Genomic DNA, 18406 nt, shown 5'->3' with positions numbered 1-18406 from the left:
GAACAGCAGAGAAGCAGAATACACAATGGCAAAACCCAAAGGATGCTGACCACTGTCAGCTCTGTGAAGTGATCAGTGAATTTTCAGCAAAACAGATGGTCACCTATAGAGCATAAAAGAAATGAAGATGGCATGTGGTACGTATCATACTAGAGCTGGACTTGTTGATAACCATGCCACTAAAGGCGATCTTGTAACCTATCAAAAGGAAATTGCTCTGTTGCTTAAGACCAGCATCCACCTGAGGCTACATTCACTTATGAATACACTGAATCAATGATCCTTATGATGATCTTCTGCTTGGACATTTCCTCTGCATCTAAAGATGCCGTCTTCGTCTCTTCTTAGTAGCACTGGGTTTCCTTATAGGGTAATTAGAAGGCAAATCTCCTCTCTTCTAAAAGTGCTCTATAACCTTTACACATCCTTCACTGCAAGATATATGTAGGACAGTCTGGTGGTACTTCAGAAAACAGCCTCAACCACACAATCCAGCACAAGGAACAATACCTGACATATCTGTCACTGCAAAGTCAAAGTTACAGCAGAGGCTACATGAAACATACCTGATGAGGCTGGACTAGAAGTCTTTTCCACAGATTTATTGAGTCTACACCAAAAAAGGCTGACATTGGGGCAGGTGAGAAGGAATGTTGAAACTCTCAAAGGCCAGTGTGGTACATGAAAAAGTCTTGATATCAAAGCTATAACCCTTTACCAAAGCTATCCACAGCTTTGTATTTTGTGCAGCAAAAATAAGGTCAACTGCTACAGTCTTACAAATCCTATGCTGAGCTGAAGAAGTGATCCAGAAGTCAGCTCAACAGTATTTACACAAGAACTGTGTATCCTTCAGCAAGGGAGGCTTACTGAGGTTATCTGCCATCTTGGGACAGATTCCCAGTATCCCTATGTCTCCAGACACCAAAGTTAGCAAGGCTGGAATGACATCAGGGAACATGAAGAGGTTTTTACTCCTGTCCATTTCAGAAACAGTGTACATGGTTCCCTCACATTGTCCTGCCTATGAAAACACACAGGATGAGGCAGAGCTCTGCTCCAAGTACTATTCCAAGAATTTCATCTGTTCTTCTAAACAAAGTCAGGCAGAACAAAATTCACAATCACTAGTGTGAGCAAATAGCCCCTAGTGCAAGGGGCAGCATCCACTGAAGGTGACACTAGGGATGACAGGCTCTTCATGCACAGTCACTTCCTCAACTGTTTACTTATCTACCATCAGCAAGTTCATGCAGGCTCCAGTCTCTAATGAACTAAAGATTACAGAGGGGTTAGCACATGCAAGAAGGCCTGAGGGAGCCAAGCTCAACTGTCGCAACTAGTCAGACTTTGCTTTGCATGAAATAAATGCAGTAGACACCCGAAGCCTGATCTCAGCCTCGCAGGCCTGTGTTAGGCCTTGGAAGGCCTGCTCTGCACAGCAATGACAGACTGTTATCCATGTGCTCATTCACGAGACAGGTGGTGCTCAATTTTGAGATCTCAAAACAAGAGTGATTGCCTCCATACAAATCTGCTAGCAAATAAAGTTAACAACCTGAATAATCTAGGGCCTAGAACAATCTTGTTAGCAGACAATGGCCACTTGCCTAATAAAAATTCTTCTCACTGGAGTTGGTAGCAATAACAAGAGTGTCTTCGTGAGATCTACGTACCTTACTTACATGGTGGTAACACACACAAAAAACATTTAGAATGTGACTACTTATGTACTACAACATCCCAAACTCTTCAATCAGGGCAATCAAAGTAGAAGAGCAAAAGGAAGGCTTCCGCTAAACCATGGGTCGAGAAAAGGAAGCAAAACAAGACCAGTGATCCCTTTTTACAGGTACTTAACTTTAAACAATGCAAATTCAGCAGATGATGTGAGCTGGAAGAAATACAAGAACATCAATCGACCAAGAAAAATAATAAAAAAAAAAAAAAAAAAAAAAGGCAGCCGAGAACATTCTAAAAAAACAGAATACATTGCACTGTTCCATTTATTTTGGAAGAAAAGTATTAAATCTCGCTTAACAATTGCCATTTTATTGCTATGTACTACCCCTAGTAATCTGTGTTTCAAGAATTTTATCAAAAACAACTGTACAAACAGCATATCAGCTGCTGCAGTTCATGTCTGCACCTTTTAAGTAATTATACCTTCAGTTTCTAGTCAGGCAATATGATGCAAAATTCCATTAGGTTCCTCTGAGAATCACATATGGTCTTTGATTTGGAATACTTACTGAGTGGCTAACTGCAGACAATAATGTTTTGCTGAAAGGCCAGGGAATGAACTCTCTAATGCCACTGCTCTAGTTCAGTCAATAAAACAATTCTGCACTGCGGAACAAGTGCTGGTACTACAGAAAGCCAAATCAGTCGATAAAAAAAGACTTCAAATGAATTACTGCACAAGCTGTAATAATGTCAATGTACAACTATACAAAGACAGTACAATGTTGCTTTATAATAATGCGTCAAATTCCAATTGTCTATCACATGGAAATTATTTTCATAACACTGCATGTCAGTTCCAGGTATCTGTGAATATGTTTCCGATTATGCTCCATGACACACTACCACTGCCAAGGGTAGTCATTTGTGAATACTTTTAGCTTATTGTTTCCCCATCTTCTAAGGCTCAACAGCTCCAGCACAAAGGATTTTTACACCCACTTACAGAAAACAATAAGGTGGTCATGTTTCTGGCTGTTCTTTGCGACAGGGAAAATAATCTTCTGTTCGGAAGATGGGTGCAGATTCATAATGAGGCTGCTTTCGCTTTGGAGAAGACATTTTCTGTTAAAAGTCAAAGTCAAAGTCAACTTTATTGTCATTCAGACCGCACACAACAGTGCACACTGAACAAAACAGAGTAAAAATAAAGAAAAAAATAATAAATTCCGCAATTTTTTTTTTTTTTTTTTTTACATCTCAGACACTTTAGATTTGTATTGCTGTAACTGAAAAATAAGTTTACTCATAAATCAACTTTATACTGCCACAGAGTTTAGGAAGAAACCCTGCATAATCAGAGGCCTTGTCAAACCTGGGCTTTAAGACAAATCTCAGGAAACACAGAAGCAATATTCCATCTTTAATGAATATTTAGTCCACAGAATGGAGAATTTAAAGTACACCCTCATGAAGCCAGATGGTAGCCCTGCCACACCACAAACTATCTCCTAAGGATAACTTTAACAGATCACCTGTAAACTCTTTGCAGCCTCCACTCAACTAGAAACTGGAAAACCCAGAAGGGAAGGCTAATAGATAAGTAACACCAGGGAGGGACAGACTTCTAACAAACCAAAGAAACAAAAAAAAGTTAAACTGAACAAGTTTTGATGATGATTTACATTTTTAAAAGTTAATTGATAGTGCTGATTTATCCTCCCTTCTTAAGGAAAAGAAAGTAGAAATATGTATTCTGAATACAGTCAATAAGCAGACATTATCGACTCTTCATACACACACACATATATATATATATATATATATATATATATATATATATATATATATATATATATATATATAGAGTTGTATTATTGAAAATACATATATATCTATATATATATATCTATATATATATATATATATATATATATATATATATATATATATATATAGTTGTATTATCTGATAACTGACTTCATGAAACGACTATATATATATATATATATATATATATATATATTTATATATGTATGCATATATATATATATATATATATATATATATATATATACATATACATACATACATACATATATACATATACACACACATATATATACACACACACACACGCACCTTGCCAATAAAAATCCTCAGGCTCTGCTGTGCTTTTCAAGAATGGCAAGGACTTTAAACCTATATGTAAGGGTACCTACCCAGCTGGCCAAACTACGACTGAAAGATGACAGGGAATCATACTGTCTGACCTGCGGGATGAGCTTATTCCAGAACAAGGGGAGATACTGGGTAATGAACCTTTCCCTCCCATCTAGGTCTAGTTACTGATGCAAGTTGAGAGTTCTTATTCTAATGCTAGCTGCACTATTTCACATAGAGAAAAATGAGGTAAAGGATAACAGGGTCCCTGAAGGTACGTTAAGGCACAGATCTCCTATCAGGAGTCTATAAGATGCAGAATTACAAACATATGGATTCCAGCATCTGCGAGTAGCCAAGATTTTTAAGGACCAGGATTGCCTTCATTAGGAACCTCTGATTTTTTTTCCAAGCTTTTTTGTCTAGTAAGTTACATGCAAAAGGGTACATTACACTCTATAATGAGTTTGGGAAGGGCGGAGTTCAAGGGAACAATGACTTCCCTGGTCTTAGAAGAGATGTCTGTCAACTAGTTGCTAAACGTATAAGGATTTCCTAACTACAGCTGCCAAATGGTGATCGAAGGAAAGGGAAGGTATCCGCCTTCACGACCTAGTCTTTAGTCACTGACGCACATGATAGAGGGGATGTTAATGCAGTATGTTGCAACAATTTGCTGTTTTTTGAACAGGATGGCACTACATTTCTTGGTTCATTGAAAATGTGCAGGTAGAGAGTATAACCTGAATTTTGATGTCATGACTGACTAGGTCGGTGATGGAATACTTCACGACTTTAAAGATAAGACTCAAAAGATTGATGGGTCTACAGTTTCCAGGGTCCTTGGTGGGGCATCACTACCACAGTGTACCAGGAATAAGGGACAAAACCTGTGGCAAGGCTTAGGTTAAACAGTGTATGGGAGGGGATCAGCACGTGCATGTTTGACACTGCTCATTAGGCAACCTGATATATTTTTGACACATGGAAGTTGTTTTGTTCTTCAAGAGTACCTTAAGGATATGATCATTGGTGAGTGGTGGGGGGAGAGGACTGACTCAGGGATGACTGGTGCTGGGACAACAGTTTCAAGAGAGAAGTTGGCCACAAACTTGACTGATGGTACTTTAACATCTCACATGTTTTAGTAAAAGGCATAATTAAGGAAAGGTATGGAACAGTGTTGTGAATTACTTCTTGGTTTTTCAACATAACTGAAGAACCTGTAGTTATCATTTGCCTCAGATGCTGGCTTGAGTTCATGGGATACTTCGCTGATCCTTATAGTGGTCTTCAGTTTCTTAGTAAGGTTTTTTTTTTTTTCAATATCTTCATGCTAAGAGGTTCTGACCCCACATCGTAATTTGAGCAGCTTCCTCATTCTGTTACAATTTATTCATATTGACTGACCAACCAAGGTGTTTTGATTTTGAATTTACAACTGTCTAAATGAGCATACACATTAGTGTAGATGCCTGCATATACCGAGTCAACTGTGGAGTCTCTTGTGGGTGAATTTAGAGATTTTGTCAAACAAAGTTAAAAAGTTACCCTTTCTGACGTCTCTAAAGAGGATGGGGTGGTGTTGGATATTCTGCAAGTACAGATAACTAGTAGGTGGTCTGGCCTGACTAATGAGAGATTGATCAGGAGGAGGGAACATATACTGGAGCCAAGTCTGGGAGAACCAGATCAAAGAATGTTCCTCCCCCTGGTGTTGACAAGTTGATCCAAAGAATCAGTTTACTCAATCCAAGAAGCACTGGGCTTACCCTTCACTGGTAGGGAAGGTCACCCAGTCTATGCAGTGAAGGATTAAAGAGTCACTGCTTATAGGAATATTTTCAAGGAATGCTAGGACGTTTTTATGATTATGTGGGGTCATGGAATGGGATTAACAAACAAAGGATATTTACTTACAATAACGACAGACCTGTGTGGCAATTTCATATCCTTCACCTATAAGACTAGGCCTGGCAGGTCCATTTTTAGCCTGGCTCGTATTTCCCAGGCTACTCTTGCGCATCCTCCTTCACCACTATGTATAGAGCTTGAGGACATATTTCCAGATCTTTAAAGACCGCAAGGAAACAGCAAAAGAAAGGACACTGGGAATAGCTGTTAAAAAATACAATACTAAAACAGCCTCCTCTACTCCCAAACGCTGGAGAAGGAGCAGAATGGTAAAAGATATGAAATTATAAGTACAAAACTTTTACACAGAATACTGAAAGTTTCATATCTTTCAAATAAAGGACAGAGTCCCAAGCTAACTGATCATGGATGGAAGTCGAGAAGAAAGACCCCAGAAAAAGGTGGACTCCTAGTCAGGACTCTCTTGTAAGATAAAACCTGGTATTTGGGGTGGGGGGGTGGGGGGTGGTAATCTATGGTGCAAAAGATGCCTACTTGACAACCACAAAGTCACAATTACATATTGATACATGGCAATAAAAGGCATATGAGCTCAAGCTATGCAAAGTTCTGTTCATAGGTTCATACTAGGCTATCTGCCCTGGGGCAATTATAAGCCTAGCCCGATTTTGTATGGCTTACGCCACCCCTTGATTTGAGTATACTGTGCCCTTTTTAAGGTTTAGTTTGCTGTGCCTCCAATAGTGACATGGAAGTAATCCCCGGGACAAACCTACGATCCCCCATCCACTCAAGATTCTTCTTGAAGAGATTCAGTGAGGTGCTCTGCCTAACATGAATTGGAATTCTATTCCAGAGCGAAGGGAGCCTCTGGGTTATGAATCTATCCCTCCAGCAAGTTCTATTTATTTCAGTGCTGAGGTTCAAGTCCCTCGAGCGTGTGGCTCTAAGGGATTTAGATTTACTGAGGTGGAGCATGTCCATTAATTCTGGACTGGACATAGCTTTATATGTCAGGCATAGATCGCCTCGAAGTAGGCGGTATGCAACTGAGTAGAGCTGGAGTTTTTTTAACCGAGCAGCATATGGCAACTGTTTGAGTCCCTTGATCCTCTTGGTGAGGTACTTTTGGGGTCTAATTGCTGCAGGTGTCTGGTAAGGTACATCCCAAAAGGGGCATTGTATTCTATGATGGGCCTGATGAGGGATGAATAAAGGGGCACGATTACCTCTCTTGATCTAGAGGTGAATCCTTTCATGATGAGGTGGGCTATGTAAAAGGTCTTTCTAACCACTCTGGCAATGTGGTTGTCAAAGGAGAGATTGCTATCAACTTGGGTCCCCAGATACCTAATTTCTTTCTCTGTATTTAATGCGTTACCGCCTATGTGGTAATTTGTGGGCACATTGTTTTTGCCAAAGGGTATGACTATACACTTTTTGGCATTTAGCTTTAGACCATGGCTCTGGCACCAGTTATCCGTCTCTGAGAGACCTTTTTGAAGGATGTTTGTGTCAGCTGGAGAGTTGATTATGGTGCCTAGTTTGCAGTCGTCTGCGAACTTGGTGAGCCATAGTCCTCCCACATTGGCCTGTACCTCAGCAAAGTATATACCGAACAAGAGCGGTCCCAGGACAGAACCTTGTGGGACGCCACTTGTGACCGGTTTCGAGTCTGACATGGCTCCAGCAACTCTCACTCTGTGGGTTCTGTCTTTGAGCCAGTTTGCGACCCATCTTGTGACATAGGGGTTTGTATTTAAGCTGGATAGCTTATCTATGATGCCCGAGTGAGGTATTGTGTCAAATGCCTTTGCTAGGTCCAGATAGGCTGTGTGGACTACCTTCCCTTCATCTACGGCTTTGGTGACTGTTTCGAAGAAGTCAACCAGGTTCAAAAGGCAGGATCTGCCCTTGACGAAGCCGAACTGGGTAGGATCTAGTGTCTGTAGGTCCCCAATGTCTTTGTTTATAAGCTCCATGATGATCCTCTCCATAGCCTTGCAGACTAAGCTAGTCAGGCTTATGGGGCGATTAGTTTCAAGGGTCCGTAGAGGCTCCACCTTTGTGGAGTGGGACCACTGTTGCTGTACGCCATTCTGTGGGCACATATCCTGTAGTGAGGCTGAGATTGTACAGCTGTTTTATTTGAGGGATTAGTTCTTCTTGGAGTTCATGTAGGACGCAACCCGGGACGCCATCTGGTCCCATGGAAGCAGTGTTTTTTGCTTTGGAGAGGGCAGCCTTCACCTGAGCATCAGAGATGTTTGGGAGGCAGCCCTCTGCCGGGATAGATACTTGCTCTTTTTTTGGGGGGGAGGGGGTGGAGAAGTTTGCACTGAACCTGTCTTCCAGGATATTGGCGATGTCTGTGGGTTCAGTGTATTTTGTGTCGTTTAGAATCAACTCAGAACAAGTCTGGGAGTTGCATCCCAGGTTCCTAACATAAATGAAAAAAGCCTTATGATTGTCTTTAGTGTCCTGAGCAATTTTCTCTCGAAGCTGGCCTTGGGAGGATTTTATGAGGGATCGTAATTTTTTGGTAGTACTGATTAGAGATGCCTTCCCTATTAGGGATTTTGCTCTATCATGTAGTATCTTCCTCCTTCTGTTGTACAGTTTATTTATGGCTGGGGTCCACCAGACTGGACGCCTGCCTTTGGATGTTTGGGTTTTGGTTTTGTTTGGGATAGCATGATTCATGCATTCCTGGAGATATCCGTAGAATGCGTTTATATAGGATTTTGCAGTTTGGGCCGTAGTTTCCACTGGCCCTGGGGCCTTGAAGGATTCCACTTCGATTTTGAGAAGTTAGCTTTTGAGAAGTTTTTCACTGTGTTTTTTCTGGGCTGGGGGTGGGGTCGGGATGTGGACATCCAGTGAAATTAATTTATGGTCTGATCTTACCAATGAGGGGTATATTTCAGGTGTGGAGCATAGAGTCCCCATGTTGGTAATGATCAGGTCTAGTATGTTATCCCTCTTGTGGGACTGGTGACTAGTTGTTCCATAGCATTTGAGTTTATAATTTCCAGGAACCTTTGGCCTAAGGTGCTGGGGCTTGAGTAGTGCTCCCAGTCTATGTTTGGGTAGTTGAAGTCGCCCAATATAATGGTGTTCGGAGAGATCTTCATGTTCTCCAATATTTTCAGGAAAGCCGAGTGGGATTCCCGAATTTGAGAGGGTGGTCTGTAGGATGCTATAAACTGAAAAGCAGTCTTGCCCACTGTTAGTTGCACATGGATGGTCTCTGATACTTCGTGCAATCCTGGAGGTGTGGATATCCTTGATAAATATGGAAACTCCCCCTCCTTTTGTAGGTCGGTCCAGGTTTTGGGGCCGAAAAGCATGATACGAGGTATAACCAGGTAGTGCTGGGGTGCTCTCTGGAGCCTTGAACCAGGTTTCTGTCACTGCACAGATATCGATGTTCTCCATACTGAGGAGAGCTTCGAGTGCGTGTATCTTGAGGTTAAGACTTCTGGTGTTTAGCAGCATTACCCTTAGTTTCTTGTTTCTTGTGCTGTCTATGGAGGTGGGTTTGACTTTAGAGCCTTGCCTAAAAAAGGCACTATGGGGGTGGCAAGAGCCTTTGCCAATATCCGAAAGCCCAGTGGTGGCAAGTGCAAGCCATCCCTAGCGAAGCAACGTGGCTTGTCGAGCATGTCATCCCAGGCTGACGGACACTGGATCCCCTTTGAATGACACCAAAATTTTAGCCAATTGTTAAAATCGATCATTTTGTCTTTGTACTGTGGCATCATTCTGGGTGAGGGTAAGATGCTGCTCAAGGTCAGGGTCATACCGGCCTGGGCTACATGATCAGAGAGCTCCTCTAGGTCTCTTTTCATGTAGTCCAGAGAGGTACATCTCAGGTCATTCACACCAGCATGTACAATGACTGAGTCATATTTGTATTTGCTTTGGAGTGACCCGAGTGCTACCGTTATGTGGCAGATCCTAGCGTCCGACAGGCAGCTCACTGTGACCTTCTCTTTATTCAGCCTGGTGAGCGGGACGTCAGTGTGTCTGACAATAGAGTCACCTATTACAAGAGTATCAGGTGTGTTATTCAGCCTTAAGGGCTGTGGCTGTTTGGCACACTGACTTTGTGGGCTGTGTTTTGCGCGTTTTGTTTTGGGGTAGCGTTTGCTTGGATGTCTGCTTTGGAGGTCTCTGTTGCTTAGGTAGATTTTTATTTAGAGCCTCCGAGTATGTTTTTGTGTATTTATGTGTTTGGTTCGCTGATGTGGTGGGACTATGTGATACTGGAATTGTGTTGTGTGTTGTAAATCTAATGCAACTGCCAAGCTTCAGCAACAGTTCAGAAGCTGTGGTAGACTGAAGCTGCATAACATTTACTACCAAGCAAGTTATAGAACAAGTGGACCAAGTTTACAGCCTCTCGAGAGGAACATGAAAGTTGTCAGGAAATCTTAACATGGCTACAGGCAAGGGTAATCCAATGAAGACTGACACCATTAAGAATTAAACATAACAAGCATAACTTCTGAAAGTGACTTGGAGATGCTCAAGCAACTAACAACTGTCAGGAGAGAAAAACTAGACCATGAATTGAAAGGAAACAGATTTCCAAAGGGAAAAAAGGTTTTAGAGGAGGAAATGCCACCTATTTCAACCAGGGCAGCTGCAAACATTTATGCGGCACAAAGGCATAAATCGCAGCCATTTCACTACATCAAAATATACAAAGTACAGTTGTGTACATGTTAGAGTGTATTCACTGTTGCAGTCCTGACTTGTGGGATTTCCTGCCATTAAAGCCCTCAGCTGGCCCAACTACCAGAGAAAACGCTTTCCACCTCCCGAGCTGGTGGACACCCTGACCGATGTCAGTATGCTCTGGTATAAAAGGGAGCCAGCCTGCATCATGATTTCAGTATTTTCTTGTCCTCTACCAGGAGAAGCCTTAAGTGGACAGGAAGAGGACCCTTACAGCAGGGGAGCCAAGGAGGGTCCCTTGGCTGGATTAGTGGATTATTAGTAGGCTAAGGGGGCAGAAGGGAGGGAAAGACTGCAACAGTGAATACACGCCAACTTCTACATTTGTGATAAGTGTACACAACTGCACTATGTTCATCGTGTTTCACTGTTGTAGTCCTGACTTGTGGGAAGATTCCCAAAGCTGAACTGAGGGGGGGGAATGAGATTAAGGAGAGGATGCTCTGCAGGATGGCAGTTGTAAATCCTGCTCTAGACTTAAAGGCTGCCAAGTGGCAGCTTTTTTTGAAGGTATGCACACATGACCAGGTGGTTGATTCCAAGATGTCATTAGTAGGGACTCCCTTTAGAAAGGCAGCAGATGTAGCTGTGGCCCTTGTGGAGTGTAACCTAAAAGAAAGAGATACAGTGGGAGATCCATTCAGAGATATTCTGTTTAGAAGCTGGCTTCCGCTCAGAGCCAGGGGCAAAGGTAATAATAAGCTGGTCAGATTTTCAAGGCTTTTGTCCTGTCCAGATAAAAGCAGAGCTGTCTGTGCACATCCAAAGAATGAAGTATTCTTCCCCTTTGTTCTGAGGGCTGGGAAAGAATGAGGCAAAAGAATGGCTTGATTTAGAGAAGCATCAGTGACCACCTTGGGCATGAAAGAGGGATTAGTTCTGAGGGAAACCCTGTCTTGCTGCAAGATGACAAATGGTTCCACTACCATGAGGGCCTGCAACTCAAATCTCCTGACTGAGATGATAACCAGCAGCTGTTTTCCAGTTAAGAAACTTCAGAGGAGCAGAAGCTGTAGGTTTGAAAGGAAGGAAAGTCAGATTTGCTAGAACAAAGTTGAGGTACCATGGATGAGTAAGTTTCCCTCTGGGAGGACTAATGTGAATGCTCCTCTACAAAACTGTTTTAAGGGGGGGATTGGAAAAGACTGGAGAAAAAGATTAAGAATGTAGGCCGAAATGGCAGATGCATGAATTTTAATGGAGGAGTAGGAACGGCCTTTATCTATCCGACTTAGCCTGGTATTCTAGGATGGTAGTACTGTGTGCCACATTGGAATTGAGGTGCTGCTTCTGGCACCAAAGAGAGAATCTTTTCCATTTGGCCAAGTATGATTTTCTAGTGTTAGGCCTTTTAGATTCTTAAAGAATGTCATGCACTTGCTTACTTAGGGCAATGATGCAGCTAGGTGCTGCGGAATTATCCAAGCTGAAAAGCTGAGCATCTGAAGATTGGGGTATATAATCCTTCTCTTGTTTTGAGTGAGGTGGTCTACTCTCTGAGTTAACAGCCATGGGCACTGATTGGTGAGCTCGAGGAGGACAGGCTACCAGTGTTGGCTGGGCCAGTTTGGTGCCATCAGTACTGCCCTTGGGCCCTCTTCCCTTATCTTTAGAAGCACACAAGGCAGAAGGGGTAAGGGGGGAATGCATAAATGAAGAGGCGAGTCCAATGGCATCTGTTTTCCAGGCAGATTTCTGTTTGATCATGGCAAAGAATTTTTTCAGGCTAGAGTTTTCCTTGTTGGCAAAGAGGTCTACCTGTGGGATTCCCCATCTCTGAGCCATGCTGACAAACATTTCCAAATGCAGATGCCATTTATGGGGGTACATCAAGTTTCTGCTGAAGTGATCTGCTACAGCACTGGCTTGTGCCATGAAATGCAACCTCTCAGACTTGCATCACTAGGAGACACAGGGGATAAGTGTGCGCGCCTCCCTGCCTGTTTATGCATCATGACTGTTGTACTGTTTTTATTAACAGTACCCCTGGTTCCCATTTTTCTTTGAAGGCTATCATGCCTTTTTGGACCGTCATAACTTCTTTCCAATTGATGCGCCTGTCCCTGAACTGAACCCCTCACTTCCCTTGTGATTGGAGGTATTGCAAGTGAGCTCCCCAGGCTGTCTCTGAAGCATCCATGTGAGGCTTTAGCCTGTGGAGTGCAACTGAAGGGAAGGCCCTGACTTGGGGTACAAGCCTGTATCCACTATGCAAACTCTGAGACAAGGGATCAGCTGCATCTCGGACTGAAGAGACAGTGGTCTGGCACCATAAGTTCTTGAGGTACCATTGAAGCTTCCTCATGTGTAGCCTGGTTAGGGGAACCATAAGGATACATGTCACATATCCCAGTGCTCAGATAAACTCTCTGGCTGAGTTGCAATGCTTCTGCTGGATTTTTTGGAAGTAGTCTGTCAAAAAGACGACCTTGTCTGGAAGAAGGAATACCTTTTGAATTTGACAGTCCAGGAGTGCCCCCAAGAAAACTATTCTTTTTGTTGGGGCAGTGTTGGATTTCTGGAGATTTATTGTGAATCCCAGGGAGGACAGGAGATCTTGGGGGAACTTCAGGTCCTTGGAGTTTTGACAGGTCTGTGGCCTGTATCAGCCAGTAGCCCAGGTAAGGGTACAATTGGACCCCCTGGTCCTGCAGAAAGTAATTGTAGGTGCTAGACACTTTGTGAAAACCCTTGGAGCGGTAGGTAAGCTAAAGGGCAGTGCTGAAAACTGATAGTGACTGGAGCCTGCCCTGAAACAAAGAAAGCTTCTGTGAGACTTCTGAATTGGAATGTGCACATATGCATCTTTTAGGTCTAGTGAGACCATGAAGGCTTGAGGAGTTTATCATGGATAACAGCTTGAGAGAAACTGAGGTTGGACAGGTCCAAGATGGAGCCTTCCTTTCTGGGAACCAGGAATAGCTTGGAGTAGAATCCCTTGCCTTTTTGATCTTCTGGAACAGGTTCCACAGCTCCCTGAGTGTAGAAGATATGAATATGGACACGGGCCTTTGATTTTTGATTTAGTGGAGCACATGGATAGCCTAAGTATTTCAAAGGCTCTTTGAAAGTGAGTTTGTAACCTTTTGAAAATGTCTTGAACCCACTTGTCTGAAGTGACATGGGCCCAGTTTTATTTAGAGTGGAGACCTTCCCTCCTAGTCTTGAGGTGGGGGGATGAGTCATAGTTGTTCTTTAGCAGGGGCTTGGGACTTAGAACTCCCTTGCCTGTGAGCCTAAGAGGTCCAATGCCTGCTTCTTTGCAGCTGTTGCCACTACCTATGGGTTCTATCTCACTGTGGTTTCCTCTGTCTACCCCTAGGCCTGAAGGGAAATGACCAGTGCATAGTTGGAAAGTTCCTACTGAACCTAGGAGGCTGCACTTGAAGTCCCTCACAGTCTGCATACACTGCAAAGGGTTTGGCCTCCATCTTTTTGGGACCTGCCTCTGCCTTAGGGCCAAAGAGAAAGTCTTAAGACCAGGGGAGCATCCAGGAGGTTGGATTTAACATGGTCAGGAACAGACTGCTCCCTAAGCCACACATGCCTTCTAATAACTGAGTCAGTGACAGCTGCCCTGCAAGAAGCTTCCATGGCATCATAACCACAGTATAATGAATGTTTGTCTACCTGAGAACTGGAGTGACAGATCTAGGAGCTCTTTGGAAACGTTTTTATTCTCCAAGGAGGTGAACTTCTATTTCAGCTAAAATAAAACAGTTTGATGATACTTGATCATATGGAATTGACAGCCGAGGCCCTCACAATAAGAGTGGCAGAAGTATATACCTTTTTCCTCAAACCAATCAAGGGCCATACTAAGGGTTTCTGGATATACTGGCTTTAGCCCCTTTGAGCCCTGGATTCACCAGCTCAGGGTCAGCAGAGGGATTTTTAAAAAGGTACTGGTGGGAATCCTGTACCCAATAAAACATGTCTGGTTTATGTGGGCCAGGGGGAAGTGAAACAGGATTCAAGGAGAAATCCTGGTAAATATCTTCTACAACCTCTAAAATGGAGGGAATAGACAGTGGTTTGTGCTCAGCTAGATCCAAGAACTCCTTAACTCTCTTTTTGGACTGGGGACATTTCTGTGCCTCCCACTGAACATGTCACATATCATGGAGGTCTCCCCAAAGGTGAAATCCTCTGTGGGAAGGCACCCCTCTGAATCAACTAAGAGGATGTATATGAGGGGCATTCTTTGGACCCAGACTTCTATAGGTGTGAATCTCCATCTGATTGAAAAGGGTCTGGAAAAGTTTCAAAAGGAGCACCCCTTTTCCTTTTTCCTGGTGAGACATCCCCTGTGATGTCTTGATCTAACGGTAGAAATCAGGTCCTCAGCTACTCCAATCAAATTCTGATGAGATCCCAGTAAAAAAGAGCCAGTAAGACTAAACAAAGGCCCTGCCACAGTACCTCTCTTTGGGGTGGCTTCGGCCTTAGGCCCAAGTGCAACCGGCAACCTGGTGCCTGCATCTCTGGAAGAGTGAAAAAGCTCCAGTGCAGGCAGAGGCCTTGGTGGAGCATTAATGGTAGAAAAATATTCTTCGGAAGCATAGGCCTGCTGAGCGGCCCCGACGGATGAGCCATATGCAAGGGTTTGCTTAGAAGTAGGTGGGACAGACACAGCATGTTAGAATCCAAATGGGTCTCGACAGAGGTCTGCGTCACACCTTCAGACACAACCTTTAGACACCGAAAGGGACTGCAATAGCGCACCTACCTCAACAATCACAAACCTAGAGGGAGAGGCAGATTGTGAATGGTTGTCGCCCAAAAACCTAAGTTTTTGTTTCTTTTTTCTTTCTTTCACCTAGGTTGCTCAATTTCAGAATAACTGGCAGACGCCAGTGGACAAGAGTGAGAATATTCTTGACTCAGGAATCTCGATAAAAATTCAGCCTGACTCCTAATAGTCCTTGTGTTAAAACTAGCATAAAAAAGGCAACTAGGGACGTTGTGGTCTGAGCCAAAACAGGTGACACAAACCCTGTCACCACTCTTAACTGGCCACAATACAGCGACTTCTTCACAATCTGTGCTATCCGACTATCATCCACCCCTCTCCACTACTTTATCTCCTTTTAGCCTGGACCTCCTCAATACTCCTTCATAACCTGTAGCCATCTTTATCCTGTAATTAATTCACTATCCCTTACTCAATATTTACTTACAGCTGATTCCATTTGAGTATAACTATGCTCCTATAAGCGTCATATCAACTAATATTTTACTGTATTCCAGTTTTATATGTTCATAAGTTAGTACTAAGCTAACTGCCCTTGCAAGCCACTTTAAGTCTAGCCAATTATCCCTTGTGAGACTCAAACCCTGCACCTTGTGTTTGTAAGGCAAACACTTTAACCATTAGGCCACCCTCCAAACCCCTTTGTCTCTGTTCCTGACAGCAGCTAGGTGTTCCTTGGCTCTATCAGAGGGATTTCTGTATGTTTTTCCCACATAGAAAGCAGAGGATCTTTTGCAGATGGCTGCATATAAAACCCAGTCAGTGTGACAATCCATATGTTGTCTAAAGGTAACTTTGTAGTTGCAGTGTGGAAAGGTGCAAGGGTCCCCGGTCAGAATGTGTTGGCAAATAATGCATTGACCGCATGTAAACATCCCTGGTGTACCCATAGTCATATTTTCACCTAGCAAAAACAGAAGGTCTCTGTTCTCAAAATTGGATCTCAATGGAGTGGATTTCTTATAAGCAAACAAGGGTTGATCTCCAAGTGTTTCTTTCAGTACATCCTGACTAGAGAATATGTTCCAGTTCTTAAAAATAATCTCTTGTATCGCACGCTTGTCCATACTGATGGGCAGACGAAAAATGCAAAATCTAACCTTGGTGTCCATATTCATGTTGCTGTTGGAGAGGCCAAAAATGGTTATGGGTTTATGTTTGTCAGGTCTCTCTTTCACTACTCTGTAGTTCAGAGTCTATTAGGACACTGGGATAACTTCTAGCTAAGAACATAGTCTTAAGGAGGCTTCTTGTTGGAATTCTGCATCATTGCTTATGATGCGAGACAGACGGATGAACTGTCCACGCACATTCTTTTTGGAGAAAAATGGTTACTGGCTGTTAAAATCCAAAAAGTTGTTCCTGTAAGTGTTCTGTGTATGCTAGATTCCAATGTTCTGTTGGATTCTGATGGTGGTATCAAGAAAGTTAATGCAAGTTTATCTGCCTGAGATGGTGAAGTTGAGGAACATTAAACTTAGGGCAACATCCTCGATGAAAGAAGAGAGGTCATCATCCGTGCCATCCCACACAAACACTACATCTATACAATACTTGTAGAGGTGCACTGATCGAAAAACATGTAGGTGGGTAGTTTCCAACTCCCAGGTACTCAGGACAAGATTGGCATATGCTGGGGCCATCTTGGACCCCATAGCAACTTCCCCATATCTGTTGGTAAATCTTTTGGTTAAAATGGAAAAACTGAGAAGCACCACTGACATAAGTTCACATATAGTGTCAATCCTGGAGATGGTAAATTTGGTATACTTGGAGAGGTACAGTCTAAGTGCCTCAAGTCTCTCTGTGTGGGATGTTGGTATAAAGGGCCACTATGTCAAGGGTGACTAGTTGGCAGACAGATCAGCTCTATGCACCCGGTCTAAAAAGTCCCAAGAGTCGGTAAGGTAGAAACTAGTGGCCTGCACAAGGGCGTCGAGTATGAAACTAGTGGCCTGCACTAGGGCATTGAGTATGATGTCCAGATATTCCGAGATCTTCTCTGTTTTGGTGCGCTTATTAGATATCACTTGCCTGAACGGGTGGTCCTGTTCATTTTTGTGCAACTTAGGGATGCCGAAAAGTTTACCCAAACAAGGACACGGGACTTGCATGTAAATGTATTCTTCAAGTGAGATGTTTTGGTTACACTCTAGTCTTTTAAAAATTTTGTCAATGTAGGAAAATTGCTTGTTACCTGTAATCAGGTTGGAGGGGACACAGAATGAATCATTACTTAAATCTTTTTCCATTTTGATAACAGTCATCTTGGGACTTGAGTACTATGCTCATACCCATGTCAGCCTTCATTATCCTGATAGTTTTATCATGACTGAGCTCACGAAGAGCTAGTTGTTTAGATTTAGGAAGGTTGAACCATTTGGTGTTACTTAATGTTCAATAATCTCCAAATATCATGCTCACAGACTTTCAAGAAAGTGTGTACTGAATGATGCAGAGTAGGACTGAACAAAATTTTCATTCTAACCATTGAAATCTTGTTAGAGATGTCTTCAGAATCAAATACATACATACGTATATTACATATATATATATATATATATATATATATATATATGTATATACATATATATATATATATATATATATATATATATATATATATATATATATATATATATATATATATATATATATATATATATATATATACACACACACATACACACACACATATACGTACATATATTTACATACATATATTATATGCCAGAAGTCTAAACCTCAATGCCAGAAGTCTAAACCTCAAGATGCAAGCACTCAAAACTCTCCTTAGCATGGAGAACATCGATATCTGTGCAATAACAGAAACCTGGTTCAAGGCTCCCGAGAGCACCCCAACACTACCAGGTTATACCTCATACCATGTTTTTCGGCCCCAAAACATGGACCGAACCACAAAAGCTGGGGGAGTATCAATATTCGTCAAAGATACCCACACCTCCAGGTTGGTGGAACAGCAAGAAGCATCAGAGACTATCCATGTGAAACTAACAGTGGGTAAAACTGCCTTCCAGTTTATAGCCTGCTACAGACCACCCGCCCAAACCCAGGAACCCCAATCGGCCTTCCTGAGAACACTGGAAAATATGAAGGTCTCTCCAAACACCATTATATTGGGCGACTTCAACTACCCAAACATAGACTGGGAGCATTACTCTAGCTCCA

The 18406-nt window shown here is 42.6% G+C and overlaps 1 protein-coding gene across 1 annotated transcript in view; it reads right to left on the bottom strand.

Annotated features, from left to right (window-relative positions):
* Positions 1 to 1988: 1988 nt before the first annotated feature.
* LOC122797706 (biogenesis of lysosome-related organelles complex 1 subunit 4-like) overlaps positions 1989 to 18406 on the bottom strand; it is a 181850-nt gene continuing 165432 nt past the window's right edge. The window contains exon 4 of the mRNA XM_044066240.1: positions 1989 to 2808. Coding sequence (XP_043922175.1) covers positions 2707 to 2808 — 102 coding nt within the window. The 3' untranslated portion in view covers positions 1989 to 2706. The remainder of the gene's footprint in view (positions 2809 to 18406) is intronic.

This window comes from Protopterus annectens, chromosome 3.part1, assembly GCF_019279795.1.
Source record: "Protopterus annectens isolate FY-2018-M chromosome 3.part1, PAN1.0, whole genome shotgun sequence".
Classification (NCBI taxonomy): domain Eukaryota; kingdom Metazoa; phylum Chordata; order Ceratodontiformes; family Protopteridae; genus Protopterus; species Protopterus annectens.
The sequence above is the reverse complement of the archived record's forward strand: the minus strand, read 5'-3'. Positions and strand labels throughout refer to the sequence as shown.